Below are 20,998 nucleotides of genomic sequence, written 5' to 3' on the forward strand. Positions count from 1 at the left end.
CCAGTTTGGTCTCCGTATATGAAAGGAGATTGTGATGCTGTTGAAAGACTGCAACATAGAGCAACAAAACTTGTACCTTCAATAAGTAACCTTACATATGAGGATCGACTTGTTTCTTTAGGCTCAACCAATTTAAATGTAAGAAGAAGAAGAGGTGACTTGTACATTCTAGAATGAAAAATTGGAGATCGAGCTTAAAAAAGACAAAATGATCAAAAAGCAGCATCAGTCGAATTATAGGAGAAAATCCAGAAGAATCCAAATCTCTTGTGGAATTGTTGCCTCAACGTCTGCAATAATTAATTTTGTCTAAATATACTATACTAAATTTTTTGTCAAAGTTTGGAATTTTTCTTATTTGTGCCATTATTTTTTTTGCGAGAAATTATTTGATCAATAGAAGTACAGTTGATTTTTATACATCATATGAACTTATAATTGACAAAAAGTTTGTGCCATTTAAGTTTTTGCTTACTGTATATATATATATATATATATATATATATATATATATATATATATATATATATATATATATATATATATATATATATATATATATATATACAGTAAGCACACACACACACACACACACACACACACACACACACACACACACACACACACACACACACACACACACACGCACACACACACACACACATATATATATATATATTTATATATATATACACACACACACATATATATAAGTGTGTGTGAAATTTAAATTTTTCTAGGAAAGCAGAATCTTCTTTGTTTTATATACAAGTTGCTGGTTCTTTTTTTTGTTTTGTGTTTATATTTTCTGTAACCGCGTTTAAACATTGTTTATTTTTTTTATCCTCTCCTGAATTTTATAAAATTGAGGTGATAAAGTTGTAAATGCACGGTAAAGTTCTATAATTATTCTAATCAGTTTAGACTAAACTGCTTATCTTTCAAACATATCTACACTATTGATAAATCAACGAATCTCATCAGATTTGCATATAAAAAGGTAGCAATAGTTAAAGAAGCAAACAATCATCAATGATTGATTTATAGGTTATTGCTTTGGAAACCTCGCTAAATATTTATCCTAAGTAAGCAGTTCCCGTTTAAAGCTATTTAACTGTTAATGTAAATTGAAAACAATCTTATTTATGTTTCTTGTTGTATGAAAAGAACATATATGCCATAATCAACACTTCTTAATAAGATTTTACCAACCTTGGAAGACATTTCATGTTGCAACTGTTTCAAAGCTAATTAAGAAACAAGAGTTTTTAACATTTAGAAAACAAAAACTTGAGTTATATCACATATGATAGGATTCTTGATATTAACTGTTCAATGTTGCTTTTATTTTTAGCCTCGTGCACAATCAGCGCTTATGTCTTCATCAAAACCTACGGCAACCGCTTTTCTATCTGCATTTTACGCGTATTGCAAACGGTTAAAATGATACTGCCAACGACTAATGATAATGCCAATGGTGTACGGAAAAAAAATCCGCAGCGCCGCACAGTGGGACGAAATCCTGATTTTGTAGCCAAAATTCCCAAATTACCTACTTAAGGCTTTTCGAGGTCGCTGATTAGGAATCTGAGGTCAGATTTAAAAAATTCAAAATGGCGGCCAAAACTGTTCATACGTTGAAAATATGGAATCTCATGTAGTTTGGTTTTCAAGGTCATTGCTAATGATTCAGGAGTTAAATTAGAGCAAAAACATTGCAAAATTATTTTCAAATTTATACTATTAATAAAAAAACAGAAATTTGAAATTTTAATTTTTTTTTTTTTAATTGGTAAAAGATTAACTCACATATATGTAAAAAAATTGTTTCTTTAATCCTAGTAACAAAAATCACGTATGTCATATTCATCAATGTTCAAATCATTCGATTCGGAATCTGATGCTGAACCACAAGTATCTAAATTGTTCCTTGTCTCTTGTCTGGTGACTTCAGGTTGTTTTAACAATTGTATAGCTTCTTGATGTAGAGATTTTACCGGTCTCTGGGGCAATTTCCTGATGGTCGAGAGAAATGGATCTGATGTTAATAAGAGCCTATTAAAAATGTCTCTCATATTCGATTCTCTTGAGAATTTTCTTGAATGATGTAATCTGAAGTTTTTAATGTCCTTATTGCGTGACTCTTGGGCATCTTCAGAAAGTTGTCCAATCGGTAAAAGGACATACTTTACAATTTCTGCTCCATGGATCAGCAATTTATGTACAGATGTAGGCATGTAATACCACGGATATAAAGCAGCAAATAAATGGGCGGTATTTACACAATAGTCTTTGAATTTTATATCATCTATATCAAACCCGCTCAAAATTACCTGCAAAATAACATGAAATTGGTGAATTAATTTTTCATCGACTCCTGTTATTTCAGCAGATATAGCAGCATTTTGAAAAAAGCGGCGCGCTGTATTTCCATCGTTAGAGCTTCCATATCCTGGCTTTGGTCGATCAACGATAAGCCCCAGTTTTATCCTAAATTGAGTCTGTATTTCTTCCTTACGTATTTTCACATTCTTTTTATCTTCCTCTCGACGAGCTTGCCACTTTTCAGTTGTTAGCTTATACGACAGATGCAAACAGCACTCGAAAAAACGAATCCATGCATGCAATGTAAATATGCCAAATCTTAAATTATCTGTTGTAATGTCCATTTTTATAATGTAGTTGATGTCATTAAATTCTTTAGAGGAAGCTTTGCACAGGAAGCAGCGTTGTGTAGAAGTGATACCAGTTACTGCATTTCAGACTTTACCGTCAATCATCGATGACAATCGTCAATCATCATTGACATACAATGAGTTACTGAAATGGATTTTCCATTTTGTTCATTAGCATATGGTGCAAGACCCTCAATCTGCAGTTCAATGTCGGTAACTTTTTTCAATGTTGACTGTACATCTTCATGTACAAACTGCAATCGTATTGGTCTGCAGAATCGCAGAGATGATGGTCTAGGATTTTTCCACACAATAGTTGCTTCCCCCGTCTCGTGGTTGTTGTGTATTAATTGTAAAGGTACTAGAGAAGTATAAAAAATGCTTTCATCAGATTTTTCAGTCTCAGTAAGTTTTTGTTTATAAACACTTTGACCGCTGCTTCCATCACATCCCCATTTACAGTAAAGTACTAACTTTTGCAGAATTTCCGGATTTAGAGTATCAATGACATCAGCCTGAAGTTGTATAATTCTAGATGTGGTATGATCAAGTAAAGCCTGTAGTTCAATCTGTGCGCACGACTCACTAACAGTTGTGTACACAACTGATGGATAACAACGTTTTTTTGCTTTTTCTACTTCAAGGTATGATGGGTATAATTTGCATTTATGTGCTCTAGCTACATTTCTTGATAGTTGATAAGAGTGCTTTGATTCTCCTTTCTCGATCATTAAAGAAAGAGCTTCATCTAGGGTTAAAGGTACTTCATTTTGTGAACTAACAGCGGATATATATTTTGAGGCTCTTGTTGGGGTTATTAATGTGGCATCTTTAACAACTTGAGCAGCATGTACTTGACCAGAAGTCCTTAAACTCATTTGAGCAGCATATGTTAATTCTTCTGTAGAAAAAGTAGAACGTACTTCTTGACTCTTTCGCTTCTTTGATCTTTCACTAGATGAAGCAAAGGATTGCGAAGGTCGCCCACATGTTCCTTTTTTATTATCACTCTTCATAATCTTCTCAGGTGTTGTGCATTCAGTATTTTTAAACTGCCTTTCACCATAAAGAATATATCTTTTCTTGAAAATTCCATATTTGAAGATTTGGAAGACTCTGTAAAAAAAAATACAGTAATAACTGCTGAAAGTTCTTTGAGCACTATTTTATAAAACTTTGAGATTATCATAAAACGGAATGAGAAGTAACTTTTAAAGCATATATTTAAAATAAAAAATTATTGCATTAAAATGTAATTAGTGATATTTAATAATGTTAATTCCCTAATTTCCATGACCATTATGGCGTGGTGCGACATTAATCTATTAACATAGTTTTATGTCGCACCACGCATTCCTCCATAAAAACTAGTCTCATTATTAAAATGGCACTCAATGGCAGCCAGATTTTTAATATGTTATATTTAACACTATACACGATCAGTTCCTTGTCAAAAGAAGGTGGATAACCGCGGTTAAATTTTTAAAACGACATTAGAAAATCGATTTAAATATGAAAAAAATTAAAATTAGCAATAACAGTGCATAACCATATATTCTACATGCCTCCAAAAAGTGATTCCATTTTGCCGAATTCCAATTGAAATAGTTTCTTCAGTTTAACAGCACTTTAAAACAGGCAAGAATTTTTCGACGTGTCCACTTGTTTAGTGCGTACCGAACGGAGGCTAAATGTCAACTGACGCCCAGGCCACCCTAGAGCAGGTATATACCTGTCCTGTTCGGAATTTTGTTCTAGGACTATCTGTAAACAAGATCTGAACGTAAAAACACGAAAATATAAAACTCAAAAATTTGAGTTTTGGCCACAAAATCGGGATTTCGTCCCACTGTGCGCCGCATTTTGATTACTTGTAACCTGCATATCTTATTTAAATTATTTTTCTCTTTTGCACAAAAAAAAAAAAAAAAAAAAATGTACATAAAAAAAAAAAGAGAGAAAAAAACTGACTATAACATTTGCTACACTTGCTACAGCCTGGATCCGCTCCTGCTTACTGCATCATATTTAAAAACAATTATGTTTTTTTTTGTTGTTGTTTTTTAAGGTAGGTAAATTATTTTACAATTATACTACTAAAAAAAAAATAAATATAGAAATAAAAAATAGATAATAAAAGAAGTACATGGTTACCAAACATAATATTGAATTTCGATTGATCACCTCTTCCGTCATAATAAAATCTAAAATCGCATAACAATAAGCTTTCGCATCTTTACAAAGAATTCCAGTTGCATCAATTGTTCTTTTTAATTTTTCTTAAAAGTCGTGTCTTGAACTTTACTAATTCCTCAATTGAGGTTCAAACTTAACTGTTTAAATTTAACTTCATTCAAATCTTTATCTAAAAACCATTGCAGTAGCCCAAATTTCTTTTTATGTAATGGTGTGACATAATTATTTTATGCGAAAACATTGCATCATCCATGGGAATGGTTTCGTTTGTCTGATTTTTTGGTCGACCTCTATTGGTAATTGTTTTTGATGATTCGCCTTTATCTAATTAAGAAAAAACTAGTTTTATAATAAATAGCAAGATAAATGATTATCTTTGTCTATTGTTTTGTATTGTACCTATCTAAATAAATGCACTATAAAAAATTCTGTTTGAAACAAATTGCTTTTTTCTTTATCAATCGCGGTTCTTTGTGTCTATACATTTAAGCAGAATCGAACCTTACTTCTTCTTTTCAAATTAAGTTTTTTAGAGCCACCTACTTCAACTTAAATAGGAGACGCCCTTTATGAACTTACGAAATCCATTTAGAAACATGAATAATCAAATATACTATTGTATTTTTTAAATATTATAAACTTTTAAATTAAATGCAAATAAATAATTACTTTATAAAGACCCAGAAGCCAGAGACTCACAAGTATTTTCATTAGCATTTGTACCAGGACGCAAATCCTCTCTTAATTGGTTTTTGCTTACAAATAATCTTTTAAAAATCTTTAAAGGTTGACTCAAAACCATCTCAATTATGTTTTGCTGCTTGTTAAAGTGCAAATATCCTGTTTAAAGATAAATAAGACTAATATACACTGAAATATAGGCAATACATATAAATATAAGTTATACATAATATTTCAAAAAACCAAATGTACACATGCCTTATGTTCATTAATAGTCACCTAGATTTATCAACATTAAAATTATTTTCTTTATCAAGTTTCTGAAGTTTTCTATAAAATATTGTTTTCATCTAGATTATGTGATAAAGGTAAAACTCCTTAAAGATAAAATTTGCAAAAACAAAATTCACCAGAAATATTAGTGTCATTTTAAATTTTTTTAAATTAAAGATAAATAGAGTTTCAATACATGTATTTTGATTATCAGTTGTACCAGCATTAATATCTTTTCTCATTGTCTTTTTCGCTGAACATGTGAAAAATTTAGTAGTTGACTAGAATCTTTCCCACTTATGTTTTGTTAATTTTTCCCACTTATGTTTTGCTAATTAAAACCCACATATTCTAGTTTAAAAACATTATGTCTATATCTATATATATATATATATATATATATATATATATATATATATATATATATATATATATATATATATATATATATATATACATATATATATATATATATATATATGCTCGTTAAAGATTTTCAAGAAAAATTCCCTGACTTTTCCAGGTATTCCCTGATTTTCTAAATTTTAAAAACTTTTCCCTGGTTTTCCCTGAGTGCCATGAACCCTGTATATATATTTATAAATATTAGTTCAATAACATTATATAATATTGTAAAAAAAATATATATATTAGTAGTTTGTAATTTATTTATTGTAATTTATTTATTGTAATTCATAAATTATAAACCAATTTATTATTAGCAAATTCATAAATTTGCTATATACTTACATAAGGTTTAGTTGCTACTTATAAGGTTTAGTTTGCATAAATTTGCTATATACTTACATAAGGTTTAGTTGCTAATTATAAAAACATAGCTGAAGCTATGCTTTTATAATTAATTGATTGTTTTTTAACAGTCTTTTGAATTATATATTATATAATTATATATACACACACACATCTAAAAGTCATAATGAACACATCTCATCTATACTAATGTGCATGTCATAAACCTGTTTGTTAATATACCCTTACCTTTGTCTACAAATAAAATATCATTTCTGCCATCAGATAGACTATGCAAGGAATCTTCTTGCTGGCTTTGGCTCATGCCATATTTTTTATACTGCTGACTCATTTTTGTATCTTCTAAAACAATTAAAAACTAATTTAACATTTACATAACAATTTTTACATAAAAACAATTAATTTACAGATAAGTAATGTTACTTACGGACAGTATTTTGCAACAAAGTATTACTAGATTTTGCAGTCAATATTGGTAGAGAAAGTTCATTTGATGAAGCATAGGTAGGATATTGGTGCAGCCTTGCTTCCTCTGATTTTTTCTATGATTTTCTGGTGTCACCTCTATATTACATCTTTTGCAACCAAGCCTTGCAATGTCACACTACACATTAAATAAATGCTCGTGCAGGTGCATCACAAATAAATGAATGAACACAAAATGGCAATTTAATGTCATTTATAGAAATTCCACTCTGGTACATATAATTAGCTTCATAGACTAACTCACTTAAAAATTGATCAATATGAGAGGGTTTATGATTACCACTGTACAAGGCAACCACAAATGGCTGGTCAACAATACCAATCACTCTACATAAAATAGGCCAAAATTGTAAACTTGATGATTTATGTACAAGTAACCCATCAATATTTATGTCAACTTCTACAGATTTGATTTCTTGTTTGCTTCTTTGAAAAATTGATAAAATACCCTTCCTTAATCCTAGGTAAATATATTTTCCGCTACATTTTTCAACAACACCAATATTAAAGTATGTAGTAAGGTGTGAGAATCTTTCGGAATATCTTCTTTTGGAAAGCGACCACTAAGTCTGATCAAATTTAACAACTCATTAAAATATTTTCTTTTAAGTTTACATTTTACTGCCCGCTTGGTAAGATCTGATAAAAAATCATGCACAGTTTGCTTAATTAAACAAGTATCTTCATCTTCTGAGTTAGAACTTTTTAAAGAATCCAATCCTTCTGCGGAAGTAGAATGAGAATGACTACTTGAACTAACAGTTATCATTTTGTGAAAATTGTGTGAAAATTTAGTAACATTATTACCACTATCATTCAATATTTTCTTCAGATGAATCAGAACAAGAACTTGATGAAGACAAAATGAAACATTCAGGAGACAAATTTCCAGGTAAGGCTAATCAGTATTTTTTCATATATTCTTTTGTATACTATGCTGAATTTGCTCGTTTCATTCTTGTTAAATAATTATTATTATTAACAGGATATCCTACAGCATCTAGTACACACACATTTATATAGGAACAACACTAGTATTTATCAAATATATAACAATAACAACAATAATAATAGTAATAACAATATTATTAATACCAAAAATGTATAATATATACATATATATATATATATATATATATATATATATATATATATATATATACGCAAAAATACACACACATGTGTGTATATATTATGTATACATAATATATACACATACACACACATATATAAATACATACACACATACATATTTCATATGTGTATGTATTATGCATACATATACCCAAGTGTGTATGTATATATATACACGTATGTATCTATATATATATATACGCGTGTATGTATGTATATATATATATATATATATATATATATATATATATATATATATATATATATATATATATATATATATATATATATATATATATATATATATATATATATATATATATATATATATATATATATATATATATATATATATATATATATATATATATATATATATATATATATATATTTGCCTGAATGTACTTAAAACACACTCTAAAACCTTCGGAATAATAAAAATGCAGATAAGTTCGCGTGCTTTTAGTAATGGTTTTTAGTAATTTAGTAATAAAAAATCGCATGCTTTTAGTAATTCACATTCGTTGCGAAAACTTACTATAATTTAATACTCCATTTTTGTAACGGAAAAACTATCAGAAAAAACTTAATATCCAAATTGGTTTTTTGGTAAAATATAGTTCACGAAATCACGAAATCAAAACCCTATTGACACGTGTTATTCTAAGTTTTTTCGGCAGTTTTAAACACGCAACAGAAACCACGCGTAACTTTATACTGCGTTGTGCTGGCTGGGTTTAAATATGTAAAAATGTTATTCAATCAGCAGTATTTTCATGCGTTCTTTAATAATCGAAAGTAAACAGTTAACTAAGTTAAAATAGCTGGAAATAATGACTGGCCAAATATAGTAATTGTAATAACTAAAAAACCATTTATTTCAACAAGTGATAACCGTAATGCCAAGTACATTATTAAATTGCCAAATAATTTAAAATTATTAACAAATCGTCGGGGATAGTGTAAAACCGCGTAACTAGCATTGGCTACTACAATTTGATACAAATAATTTTAACACCAAATATCTATTGTTAATATTACAAACAGCATCATTAGTTCCATTTATACTAAAAAGAGCCCAAAATCTGTTGAAATTAAAAATATGCAGAGTTTTAACCTTCTCCATTAAAAGTTATGAAGTTCAGATATTTATTATCCAATGATACTTATTATCCAAACGGTATTGTCCAATGCTAGTTTCGAGGTTTTGCACTATAACCGTCGAAATGAACTTTTAAACTTTAAAGAAATTTCTTACTTTTAAATTTCAGTTTTATTTAATTAAAAATGAATTACAAAGTATAGCTTATCTGTTCTGTATTTTCTTTTTGTGCTTAAAAGCAATGATGTTTAAAAGTAAAAACTTATTCCGATAACAATCGTAAAGGAAATTATGATTATCTTAATTTATTCTTTATTTTAAAGTTTCAGAAGATTTGTGTTTCCTATTCAGTAAATTTTTTGCGTCCGACGAGATTTTATCATCTATTTATGTCTACGAGATATAATAATAGTTAATGATAACGGAAATGACAACATTTTTTAGGTTAGGAAAGGCTTTTTTAGGTTAGGTTAAAAAGTTAGGAAGATGGAATCTAAACTTTGATTCCACGAAATAATGATTTTTTTATTTAAATAACAACGACAACAAATCAAAAGTATTATCTACATTAATAACATTACGTTTTCGAGTTGTTTACATTTGAGTTTTTTTTTAATTTTTTTGTTATTTTCTCATCAATAATATTGTGCAACAGCCAAATTTAATTTGTTGAGAATTTTTTTTTTTTTTTTGATGTATTAAAAAGGTAATGGTTTAAGCATGTGTACCCGATTGTGATATTAAATATAATTCTTCTTTGATCACTCGTTCACTAGGTGATGATTGATTACCAATAGTTTAAACAAACTTTTTTTTTTAACTCTTATTTCAACGTCTAAATAAGTTGAAAATTGTTAGAATGATAAATTTAACGACTGAACTAATAAATTATGTGTTTATATCAAAAGATTTTTTCCATTCATAAGTTTTTGCTTCATATAAGAAACAGTAGAAATTTTTGAGTCGATCTGTAGACACATCCAAGTTAATTTTTTCTAGAGCTTAGTAAAAAGTACCAAGCTTTTCAATTTTTCATTTTATAAGCTTTTTGTTTATGGGTTTTGTAACAGCTCGTTGTTACTAATCGGCGTGAAAAATAATATTATTTTAAAAGTATTTCGTTACATCGTTGTTTTAATGTATTTTGTTATATGATTGACGTTCTAACCATTTTTTAAATGATTTCGTTTGCAATATTTCGCTCGTTTATTTCAGTAACAATGCATTTAAAGCGAGTCTATTAAGTATCATGTACATTTTTCAAGATGTACTTTATGGAAAAAAAAAGTTTAGTCTTAAAAAACTCTAAAAAATGTATATTGAATAACTAATTAGTTTGCAAGCAAAATAAGTGTCTAACCAGTTTAGCTAGTTTTGTTGGTATAATGACAATTTATTTTCATTTAATTTTTTAGTTTCTTTTATACTCTTCAGGGTTATTATTATCAACATTATTGATTTGGAGTTTAAAAGTTTATATAATGTATGTACTAAGAAGCTAATATTCCGTATGTACTCAGAAGCTAATGTAATGTACGTTCTCAGAAGCTATTTATTCCAAATAAGATTCTTTTTTTACCGTTTTGCCTTCTTTACTATGTAAAACTTCCTTTTGATATATTAAAAAAAATTTTTTTTAAATTAAAGATCATAGTAATAAAAAAAAATTTGATTTTTAATTTTTAAAAGTTAAATCGAAATCATTTAATAACAATAAAAAAAAAGTTTTGATAACTTATGATTAACAACGTTTAACGATTATTATTTTTAGTTATTACGTCACGATAATAAAACTTATTTTGGTATAAAATTTGATTGTTTAAAGTAGACGGAAATGAGTATTGCACGGTTTGGCGCGCACGCAAATATTATTAAGAAATTAATAGATTAATACAAATTATATTAAAAACATCAAATTAAAATTTGAAACTTCTTACAAAGTTATTATATATTAAAGTAAACAAATTTTTTTTTGCGTCAGAAACATAAACACCTAATTTGTTTACGCGCTGACGTTATGTAACTCGTTTCAATTTAAACTGAAATGTTTAACTGTGAATTTATGATGAGTAATCGGTAGCATCCTTCGTCGATATTGAGCATTAAACGAAAAATTAAATTATGCATTATTTTAAAGTTATTTACTTTCAAACTCGTAAATTTGTATTTTTTTGGAAAACTAAAGCAAAACAAAGATAATTAACTTTGTATTTTCTTTGCGGTGTGAAAAAAACAAGAAGATAGTGCGTCACATCGGTTAATAGATAAAGCAGAATACCTTTTAAGTTATTGTTTCAATTAAATAATGAGGTAATTAAAATTCCACCAAATCAATATCTGTATGCGATAGGCATGCTGCTTAACAGTGTTACATTTTAATTTTGAAGTTATTATTTTCTGGTTAAATGAAATATTGAAAAAAGCATATTAAGTCAAATTATAACGGATAAAAAAGTTTATTGTAAAAGTTTTAAAAATGGAAATAAGTGACGATAGTACTTTTGTATTAAAGGAACATTTTATTGCTTTATTTGGTAAAAAGAAAGAATGTGTAGAAATGCCTCAATCACAATCGCAAATTAATGTTCATAAAAGAGTATTAACCCCGAAAAATCGAGAGTTTTTTACATTAAAAAGAAACAAAACTACAACCTTTTCAAATGATCTAAATACAGCAAACTTGTTAAAAGATATTAAACGATCTTCTTCATTTAATATAAAGCGGTCGGATGAAAAGCATTTGGACATAAAACATTTGGATATGAAATTTTTGGATGTGAAACGTCCTAGTGTATGTTCCAAAAAACTTACCGATATTACGGAAACTAAAGAATACAAAGACATTTACACGGCAAATTTAAGACTTTACAGCTCGATTATTGCCAAGGTAGGTAAAGTTTAATTCAGTTATTTTTATTTTTAAATTATTTTTGCTATTGTTTCTTTCAAATTTATATCATCTACCCTTAATATAGGTAATATATAATATGAATAGGAAAACTTCTTCTCCCTGGCGAGATGTTGAAGTTGCTTTTTTTTGCTTCTAAGTAATTCAAAAAATCATTTTTTCGAATAATATTCTTGCCTTATGAGAATATTATTCAAAAAAATGTTTTTTCTAAATACTTTTAACGATTTTCCTTATAACGATTTAATTAAAAACTAAAAAGTAATTACAAGTTGAAAAAAATACTTTTCTTTTTCATAAGGTGAGAGGCCTCTCATATCACTAAAACTTATTTTTTTAGTGAGGGCCCCCCTCACCTCACCTCTTAAAAAAGAAAAGTATTTTTTTCCAACTTGAAATTACTTTTTAACTTTAAATTAAATAGTTATGAGGAAAATTGTTAAAAGTATTTAGAAAAAACATTTTTTTGAATAATGTTCTTAAAAGGTATGAATATTATTCAAAAAAATGTTTTTGAATTTTTAAAAATTTTTTTGGTCTTAATTTCTTTAGTAAGTAGGACTTTATTATAGAAGATGTAATCAGAAGTTGTAACACTTGCCAGCAAATTTCTAAATAGATTAATGGAAACAGTAAAAGCATTTTATTAAGATAATCAAATAAAATCTCTTATAGTCTAATGTATTTTTTTTTCTCTGTATAGTTAGAATAAGGTCTTCTAAATATATCATAAACAGAACAAGAAGAAGACTATAGTCTTATCACAAAATCCCGACATTGTTGCCGTCAATTTATATTACAAAGATAAATATAATAATATTAAATACAGATATTTACAAGTGTTAAATACAATAATATATAAATAAATAATAACATAAGATTTTATCATAAGATAAAAAAAATCAAAACAAAAATAAGTGAGTAATAATGACTTTTATCCATTTTCTAAAATTTTCTTTTTACAAATCATTAAACCTAAAAATTGTCAATCTACCCCGCCTCTCATCCTTTATTAGATGGTCTGGATCCACCAATCAAAGAACCTAAATATTGCCCTCCCCTTCCATACTAAATGGTCTGGATGTGTCACATAGTTCAATCTGCAAAAACCTCAATATTCTAAATTGATCTTCAAAACAAACATCTAATAAAAAGTGGAAATAATTTTCCAATCTCCGACTAAGACCTAAATTGCTTTTAACCGATCAATGTTCTTTTTATTTTCGACCAATTTATGACGTTCTTGTTTTGATATTTCTATGACGTTCTTGTTTTCGACCGATTTTAGAGATTTTTATATTTAATTTTTTATATTTAGAAATTTTAAAAGTTTATTTTTCAACCGAATATAGGCAATGTTCATTTCAACCCACTAATCTCTTAAAGGTTAAAAAATTCAATAACAAAAAAAAAATAGTAACCACAAATCAATTATAAATAATTCTGACGTCATAGTAAAATAGTCTGCAGTCGGGGACTTTACTATATCAGTACTGGAGTACATTCAATACATCAACTATCTTATAACCTGTATATCAGCAAAATAACCGAACAATAATAAACTAGTAGACAATCACTTAACAAAAATTTTTCATTTAACACTATTTCATCAATAAAGGATTTCTGATGAGTCTTTATTGATGAAACACAGGGTTGAATGCAAAATTTTTGTTAAATGACTTTTAGATTATATATATATATATATATATATATATATATATATATATATATATATATATATATATATATATATATATATATATATATATATATATATATATATAATTCGATTCAAACCAACCAAAATGATATCAGCAACTAAGAATATCGGAACTGAACTGATATATTGGTTTTCATTCCAATTTCTATTAAATAATTCTGAATATTCTTCGTGAATATATTGTCAAGAAAATGTCTTAGGGTCTTAGTTATACTGGTTGACTTGTTTATTGTTGGTACATGATTTAATAAATTTAAGTTAAAGTCATTTTAAGTAAGTGCAAATAATTATTTATAATATTTATCATTTTATTAAGTTCAATTTAAGTAATATTTTTTATGTTGGTTTTGTTTTAAAGGCTTTTAAACAGGTTTCAAACTTTTTTTAAATTGCCAGTTGGTTTTCTATAAATAGAATTACTATAGTATTTTTGGTTGCCTTATTAGTTATTTCAATGCAAAACGACCCATAATCTGTTTTCTTTAATATTAAGGTAGAATTAATGGTAATAGATTTGTAAACAATAATACTAATGCCACCACCAACGTGGGTTTGACGAGTTTGGTGAACTTATATGTAGTTACTTAGTTCATAATTATAACTTCTTTTAAGACTTTTTTCAGCCACGTTTCTGTAGGGCTAATTATCTAATCATGCTTTACTTTGTGCAACTATTTATTTATTTTTATTTTTGTTTATTTATTTATTTTATTTGCCGTGTAATATTATTTACAATGAGGTTTATAATATTATACGGGCACGGCTTCAAGTAGATCGTAATAACCTTATCACAAAACCCTTAACAAAATTCTATTTTCTTCTACAATAAAAACATCTATATACTATATAGAATAAATATATACCGAAAATATATACTTACTAAATATATCATAAATTTAATACTCTACATACTTCAGAAGTGAAACCAAAAATAAAACATAATAAATCAGTATATGCGGTATAGCAACTGAAAATATTTTTTAAAAAATTAAAAAAATCAGAAATATTTTTTGTTGAAAAAATGATTTTTTCAATAGATTGTTTTAAAAAAGAATCGGTCAATTTAGATGAAAAAACAAAATTAGGTATTATTTCATTCCAGAGAATTATTTCGTATTATTCCGAATTATTACGTATTATTTCATTCCAGAGAAAAGGTCCACCGTAAGATATGGAAAATTAAGGTTGTTTATTTTTGCAAAAGGTTTTTCTAGAATGCTATTATTACGTAGATTATATTTGTTTTGGGGTTTAATTTTGTAAAGATTTATAAAAACATCGGGGGACATAAGTTCTAAAAATTTTTTTTTTGAACTTATGTCTTTTGAGTTCGAAAAATAATTTTTAAAAATTTATTATGCGAGCTGCGTGTTTCTGATGCCGATAAAGAGATTTAAGTTTAGTTTTATGTGTACTTTCCCATATAATATTTCCATAATTGATATAACAATGAATAAAAGAGTAATATAATTGTGTTAATTGCTTCTTGTTTAAAATACCTCTAGATTTGTATAGAATACCAATGTTTTTTGTAACTTTAGTAGAAATATTATTGACGTGTGATTTCCAAGACAGATTTTCTTTAATAAAAACTCCTTAAAGATCAGGCATATTTACAGGCAGTATCTGTTTTTTATAGTTTGGATAGAAAAGTATCCATTTTATTTTTCTAATATTTAAAGATAGCCTATTTTTTTTGAACCAAAATGAGATTTTTTCAAGTTCTCCGTTCATATTATTAAAAAGCATGTTTATATTTTCATAACTGAAACAAGATTGTGTCGTCTGCAAAAATTATAGTCTTTAAATTGGATGCTTTGTTAAGATCATTTATATATATAATGAAAAGAAGTGGTCTAAGTATGGATCCTTGTGGGACACCATATGTTTTTTAATGTTTGAGATTGGGAATCTTTGTTAAAAACAAATTGCTTTCGGTTAGAGAGATTTTTAAACCAACTTAGAGTTTTCCTGCTACGCCATAACATTCAAGTTTTTTGAGCGAAATACTATGATCGCCCGTGTCAAAAGCTTTTGATAAGTCAATGAAGACACCAAGCGTAAATTTTAGATTTTTAAAAGATTCGTTAACACCACATGTTAATTGAAGAATAGCATGAGTTTTTTTTTTTAAAACCAAACTGATTTTCATAAAGGAGTTTATTGGTAAATAGGTATGTGTGTACACTCTGTTATACATTATTCTAACTAATATTTTTGAAAAAACTGGAAGAACAGAAGTAGGTCTGTAATTTGTTATATTAATCGGATCTCCTGTCTTAAAGATAGGAACTACCTTTTCTATTTTCAGAGAGTCTGAAAGAAAATCTTGTTTAATGAATGATTTAAAGATTTTGTTAAGAATATATTTTATGACGTCACAAGACTCTTTCACAATGTTTCCATTTATATCGTCAGGTCCTGCTGATTTATTTCTTTTTAGCCATCTAAAAGCTATATTAAATTTCTCAATTGTAATTTTAAGTTATCAAAATTTTTATTAATACTTCGAATGTTTAGACTCATAATTGAAAAATCGTTCGTTGCTTTTTTTTGACAAAGAAATTGATTAGAATCACGGACTGAATAGTGCTCACAATTTTTTGACAAAGCATCTTATTTATGAAAGTTAGGGAATTAGAATGGGAATTAAACACAATGTGCAACAAAAGATTGATGGAAAGTAGTTGAGTAAGATGCACTTTTTCTATTTTAAACTAAAAAGTGAAAATAAATTTTTTTGCTATTTTTCTCTCGGATGCTTATAAACTTTTTTACCTGCCATCACTTAAGTGTTGATATTTTACCAATTTTTTGGAATTTCAATTAAAATTGCTTTTTCCAACGTTTTATTGTTCTCTTTAAAACCTTACTAATGTGTCACTTTGTCTAGTAGGGGTAAGTTTGAAAAAAAATAATAAAACTGAACTTTCGAACACAAAGAAACTTTGTGTTCAATATAGTTGTATAAATCAGTATTTTTATATTTGTTGTTTATCTGTTAGTAAAAGTTTTATTGATGATTTACCCAAGTTTCGTACCATGCATATTCATACACTTGTTAATTGCTCAACGCAAATTTCAGACAATATCTTCTCAAAAATATAAATAACTGTACTTTTTTTTAACAAATTTTTAGTAGGTTAAATTATCTTTCAAATATTGAAAGTTATGTAAACTCGACGCACCGTTCATGAGATCTGATACTCGACGCACCGTTCACGAGATCTGATACTCGACGCACCGTTCATGAGATCTGATACTCGACGCACCGTTCACGAGATCTGATACTCGACGCACCGTTCACGAGATCTGATACTCGACGCACCGTTCACGAGATCTGATACTCGACGCACCGTTCACGAGATCTGATACTCGACGCACCGTTCACGAGATCTGATTGGTTTAGTAAAAGTTCATGAGATCTGATTGGTTTAGTAAAAGTTGCTCAACTAGCTCCGCTCTACTCTTATTCTTTGTATTAAATTTAAAATTAATTTAAAATTAAAGTTGACAGTGATTAAGAAAATGCAGTTGTTGTAAAAATTAAATAAATACAGGTCAGTTAATTAGAGCGTCAAACGAAATGTTAAAACCTGGACTGTTGTTCAACACGAGTTCAAATCCAGCCGCCGATCTGGACACCACCAACTCAGCGCTTGAGTAGTTCGGTATGCAAAAATTTTGTACAATAACGGACGCTACTTTGGACTTTATGATTATTTGCGGCTCTTCCGATGCTAAGTTGACTATATCTACGGATTTAAGAACATTGTATAAAAAATATAGCATGAATTTCAAATAAAGTTTAAAAAAGTAAAAAAAATAATTCTTATAAAAAGAATAACTAATAGTGAATAAAAAAATGAGTTGTATGATTTCTGACTAAGTGTCACCAACTAAACAATTAAGTAATTCGGTTTTAGTTTATGCATTTGCTTGTTTATAGGTAGATAGGTAATTTTATTTATAGGGCATTGGTTAAATGTTACCTTGGGTTATAATATATTTAAATGAATAAAAATATGAGATATAATTCTAATAAAATAAAAAGATATATTTATAAATATATATTTTTTAGCAACTAGCTTCTTGTCGCGGTGCAAGCTGCAATCAAGAAACTCACTGTTACCCTTTAATGAAATCACGAAGAAAGAGTTCTGGGATTAATATTTTACACCTACCCCAATCTCAAGCATTGGAAAGGCTAAGAGTGAGACGTCTCAGCAACACTGTAGATAGTTGCAATAAAATAAACTCAAGTCATGCAGAACCAATCTTAGGAGAATTAAACAACAATAACAAATTAGTTGTTAACGCCAGCAATGCCTGCAACGAAATTACAACAGAAAATCGTTTTCAAGAGCATAAAAATATAAACTACAAAGAAGCCTCCGACAAATCCGATAGTTTTCGGAGAAACAGCGATTTGCTCAGTAAAAGTCTTCGATCGCAGTCTGGAATTGAACGTCATAAGTTACATGTAGTACGAATAATGTCTTTTGATAATACCATACGAAAAACTAATGAATTTCTACAGAAAGTTCAGACCTCTAGAAATAAATAGTTATTTGAAAAAAGATATCAGCTTTTGTTTTTTGTAAAAGTCATATTATATTAATTGTTGTTAGAGAAACTATGTAGTTGTAATAATTGTTAAACTATTTTAAATTAAATTTATGAAAATATATAATTTATGTTATTCACAATTTTTTTGAGCTTATAAACAAGTTTTTAAACTAGAAATCGTATTTTGTTTTGGCTTTTTTGAGTATCTCGATTTGTTTTATCGTTATTTTTTATTGTTTATTGTCGCTTCCACCGGCGTTAAAGCAGGGAGGAGGAGGGGGGCAATATTCCTCCCAACTTTCGGAAAATTTCTGTTTTTTCTATTTGAATTTTGATTCTGGCTGCTCTAGTCCTGACTAATTTCCGTTTTAGCCCTCCCCAACTTTCTTGATCTTCCTACGCCACTGGTCGTTTCATTTGCAAAATATTTTCAAAAAAATACAAGCAAACAACTTTAGATGGAGAAAACTTCAACTTTTAATCCCCGCCACATTCCTGAAAGTAACGTGCACAATAGTTTTTAAACGCAACGCAAGCAACGGTCTTGTTTGGCTTTTTGTTCAGTTTTTGTTTTGAAGTTAAAAGGTTAAGAGAGAGTTGTAAAAACAACTTTTTTTTAAAAAAGCCACCACCACTGTAATAGTCCCTTCATCTTTGCCGAAGAACATACGCACAGTGCATAAGGTCACGCAGCATATTCCCAGAAATTTATTTTTTTATTTATCAGCTCAAAACTCTTTCTTGTTCTAAAAAAGTAAAAAACAACTACTTTTACCGGGGATCTAAGAAGAAATCACTTATTTTAAGCTAGAGCCCGGGAATTTTGTTGTTCGAGAGGCATGTATTTAAATTTTTAATATGTTGATGTTGGTGCCAAATGAGAATACCTTGCAAAGGTTTAGGTAATTGAAGCTCACCCAACCCCGACCTTCAATTGCCCTTATACTCGAACTACGTTTTCTAATACCATAATTATTTATAATTCATAATTAAATCAAATTTATTTCAAGTTTTATTAAAAAAATCTTTTTACATTTAAGATTTATATATATATTATATATTGTATATTATTATTTTATTAATCACCTTCTATAAAATATATTTACAAGGTAAAAATACAAACTAAGAAAAAAGAGAGATGAAAAAGTATCATTTAGGAATATTTTCTTCAAGTATGTTTTTTTAAAAAAAATTTATGACCATGTGAAGTTTAAAGTTAAATTAGAAACTTTGAATAGTCGTAACTTTTGAATAGTCGTAACTTTTGAATAAAAATGTTTTTTAATGAAATCAGTTGTCAATTTTCATTAAAAAAAAATGTATTTTGATCTAGTTTAATAAAACACATAAAAAATTTAAAAATATTTTAAGGTTAATATGATAAGGGTTCTATATCACTGTAAAACTTTTCATTTTCATTTGCCAAAAGTGATTGTCTATTTTTGATTGTAATAATTTTCTATTCGACCCCTAATAGCCTCCACCATTCATGGGTTTCTTAAAAGATTTTAATTTTTTAATGAGTCGTTGTCGTATTTTATGCAAGTTTTAAAATTTGACTGTTGTTAAAGATGTATAATTGAATTATTTATTTATTTTCTGATTTATTTGCATTTAAAAATAAGAAATACAAAAAGGTGATACAGATAATATCGAAATTAATATTATGTAACACAGAAAAAAAATACAAAAAATAACTAGTTAAAATAGTGTACATGATGTAATAGTGTAATAGATGAACATGAGTGTGCAATGGTGATGAACATGAGTGTGCAATGGTGATGAACATGAGTGTGCAATGGTTATGAACATGGTTTTTTAAATTTCATTTGAACAAAGACAAAGTGGACGAGTAAACAATATAATCAGGTGGAGAATTTCAAATCTTTATAAATCTTTCACAGTAGAAAAACCTTCGTGTATCATTTTTACATTTAATTCGTGAATTAAGTTTTTGGACATGATATCTTAAAGGAAAGTAAGGAGCAAATGTAAAAAACTCAGGAAAAGGTAAATCGACTAGGTTGTGTATAATTTTAAAGGTCATTGCAAGATCAAATTTTATTCTACGGCATTCAAGAGATTCTAGATTGAAGATACTTGAAGAATAATCTTTATAAGGAAGACGACATTTTTTTCAGACACTTTTAGTAAAGGATTTCTGAACCTTTTCTAACTAATGTATATCATTTAAAAGATGGGGATTCCATACAGAGGTACAAGACTCTATAATAGGTCGAACATACCCCTTATAGTCTTTGATCAGAAGCTTGAAGTCGTTACTGATAAAGGGTTTTAAAAGTAAGTAGGAATGAAAATGTGCCGTGCTTGTAATGAAAGAACAGTAATTAGAAAACTTCATATCCGAAGATAGGACTACACCGATATCTTGGATTTAATTAATAGACTCAATAGGTGTATCAATGTTCATTGAGTATAAATTTGATAGCGTAGATGAAAATATTTTTTTGGTTGCTTTACTA

At 27.9% G+C, this 20,998-nt stretch overlaps 1 protein-coding gene and 1 long non-coding RNA gene across 2 annotated transcripts; one reads left to right on the plus strand and one right to left on the minus strand.

The window, feature by feature from the left end:
* Positions 1 to 4,729: 4,729 nt before the first annotated feature.
* On the minus strand, positions 4,730 to 8,114 carry LOC136079515 (uncharacterized). Its single transcript, XR_010637975.1, has 4 exons — positions 7,024 to 8,114; positions 6,825 to 6,938; positions 5,541 to 5,711; positions 4,730 to 5,195 (listed from the first exon to the last, which is right to left on the minus strand). It is a non-coding gene; the product is annotated as an uncharacterized LOC136079515 (long non-coding RNA).
* A 3,254-nt stretch (positions 8,115 to 11,368) lies between these two features.
* Positions 11,369 to 18,692, plus strand: LOC101234820 (uncharacterized). The gene is made up of 2 exons (XM_065795256.1): positions 11,369 to 12,205; positions 18,028 to 18,692. The coding sequence occupies exons 1-2, from the start codon at positions 11,795 to 11,797 to the stop codon at positions 18,511 to 18,513; spliced, it is 897 nt and encodes a 298-aa protein (XP_065651328.1). The 5' UTR covers positions 11,369 to 11,794; the 3' UTR covers positions 18,514 to 18,692.
* The last annotated feature ends 2,306 nt before the right edge of the window (positions 18,693 to 20,998 follow it).

The sequence above is a fragment of the Hydra vulgaris genome, chromosome 04, assembly GCF_038396675.1.
Source record: "Hydra vulgaris chromosome 04, alternate assembly HydraT2T_AEP".
Lineage (NCBI taxonomy): Eukaryota > Metazoa > Cnidaria > Hydrozoa > Anthoathecata > Hydridae > Hydra > Hydra vulgaris.

What these genes read in the sequence shown, in the direction of transcription:
- LOC101234820 (XM_065795256.1), top strand. Translation starts at nt 11,795, where the DNA reads ATGGAAATAAGTGACGATAGTACTTTTGTATTAAAGGAACATTTTATT. An exon ending in ACAGCTCGATTATTGCCAAG is followed by an intron (nt 12,206 to 18,027) that starts GTAGGTAAAGTT and finishes TATATTTTTTAG; the next exon opens with CAACTAGCTTCTTGTCGCGG.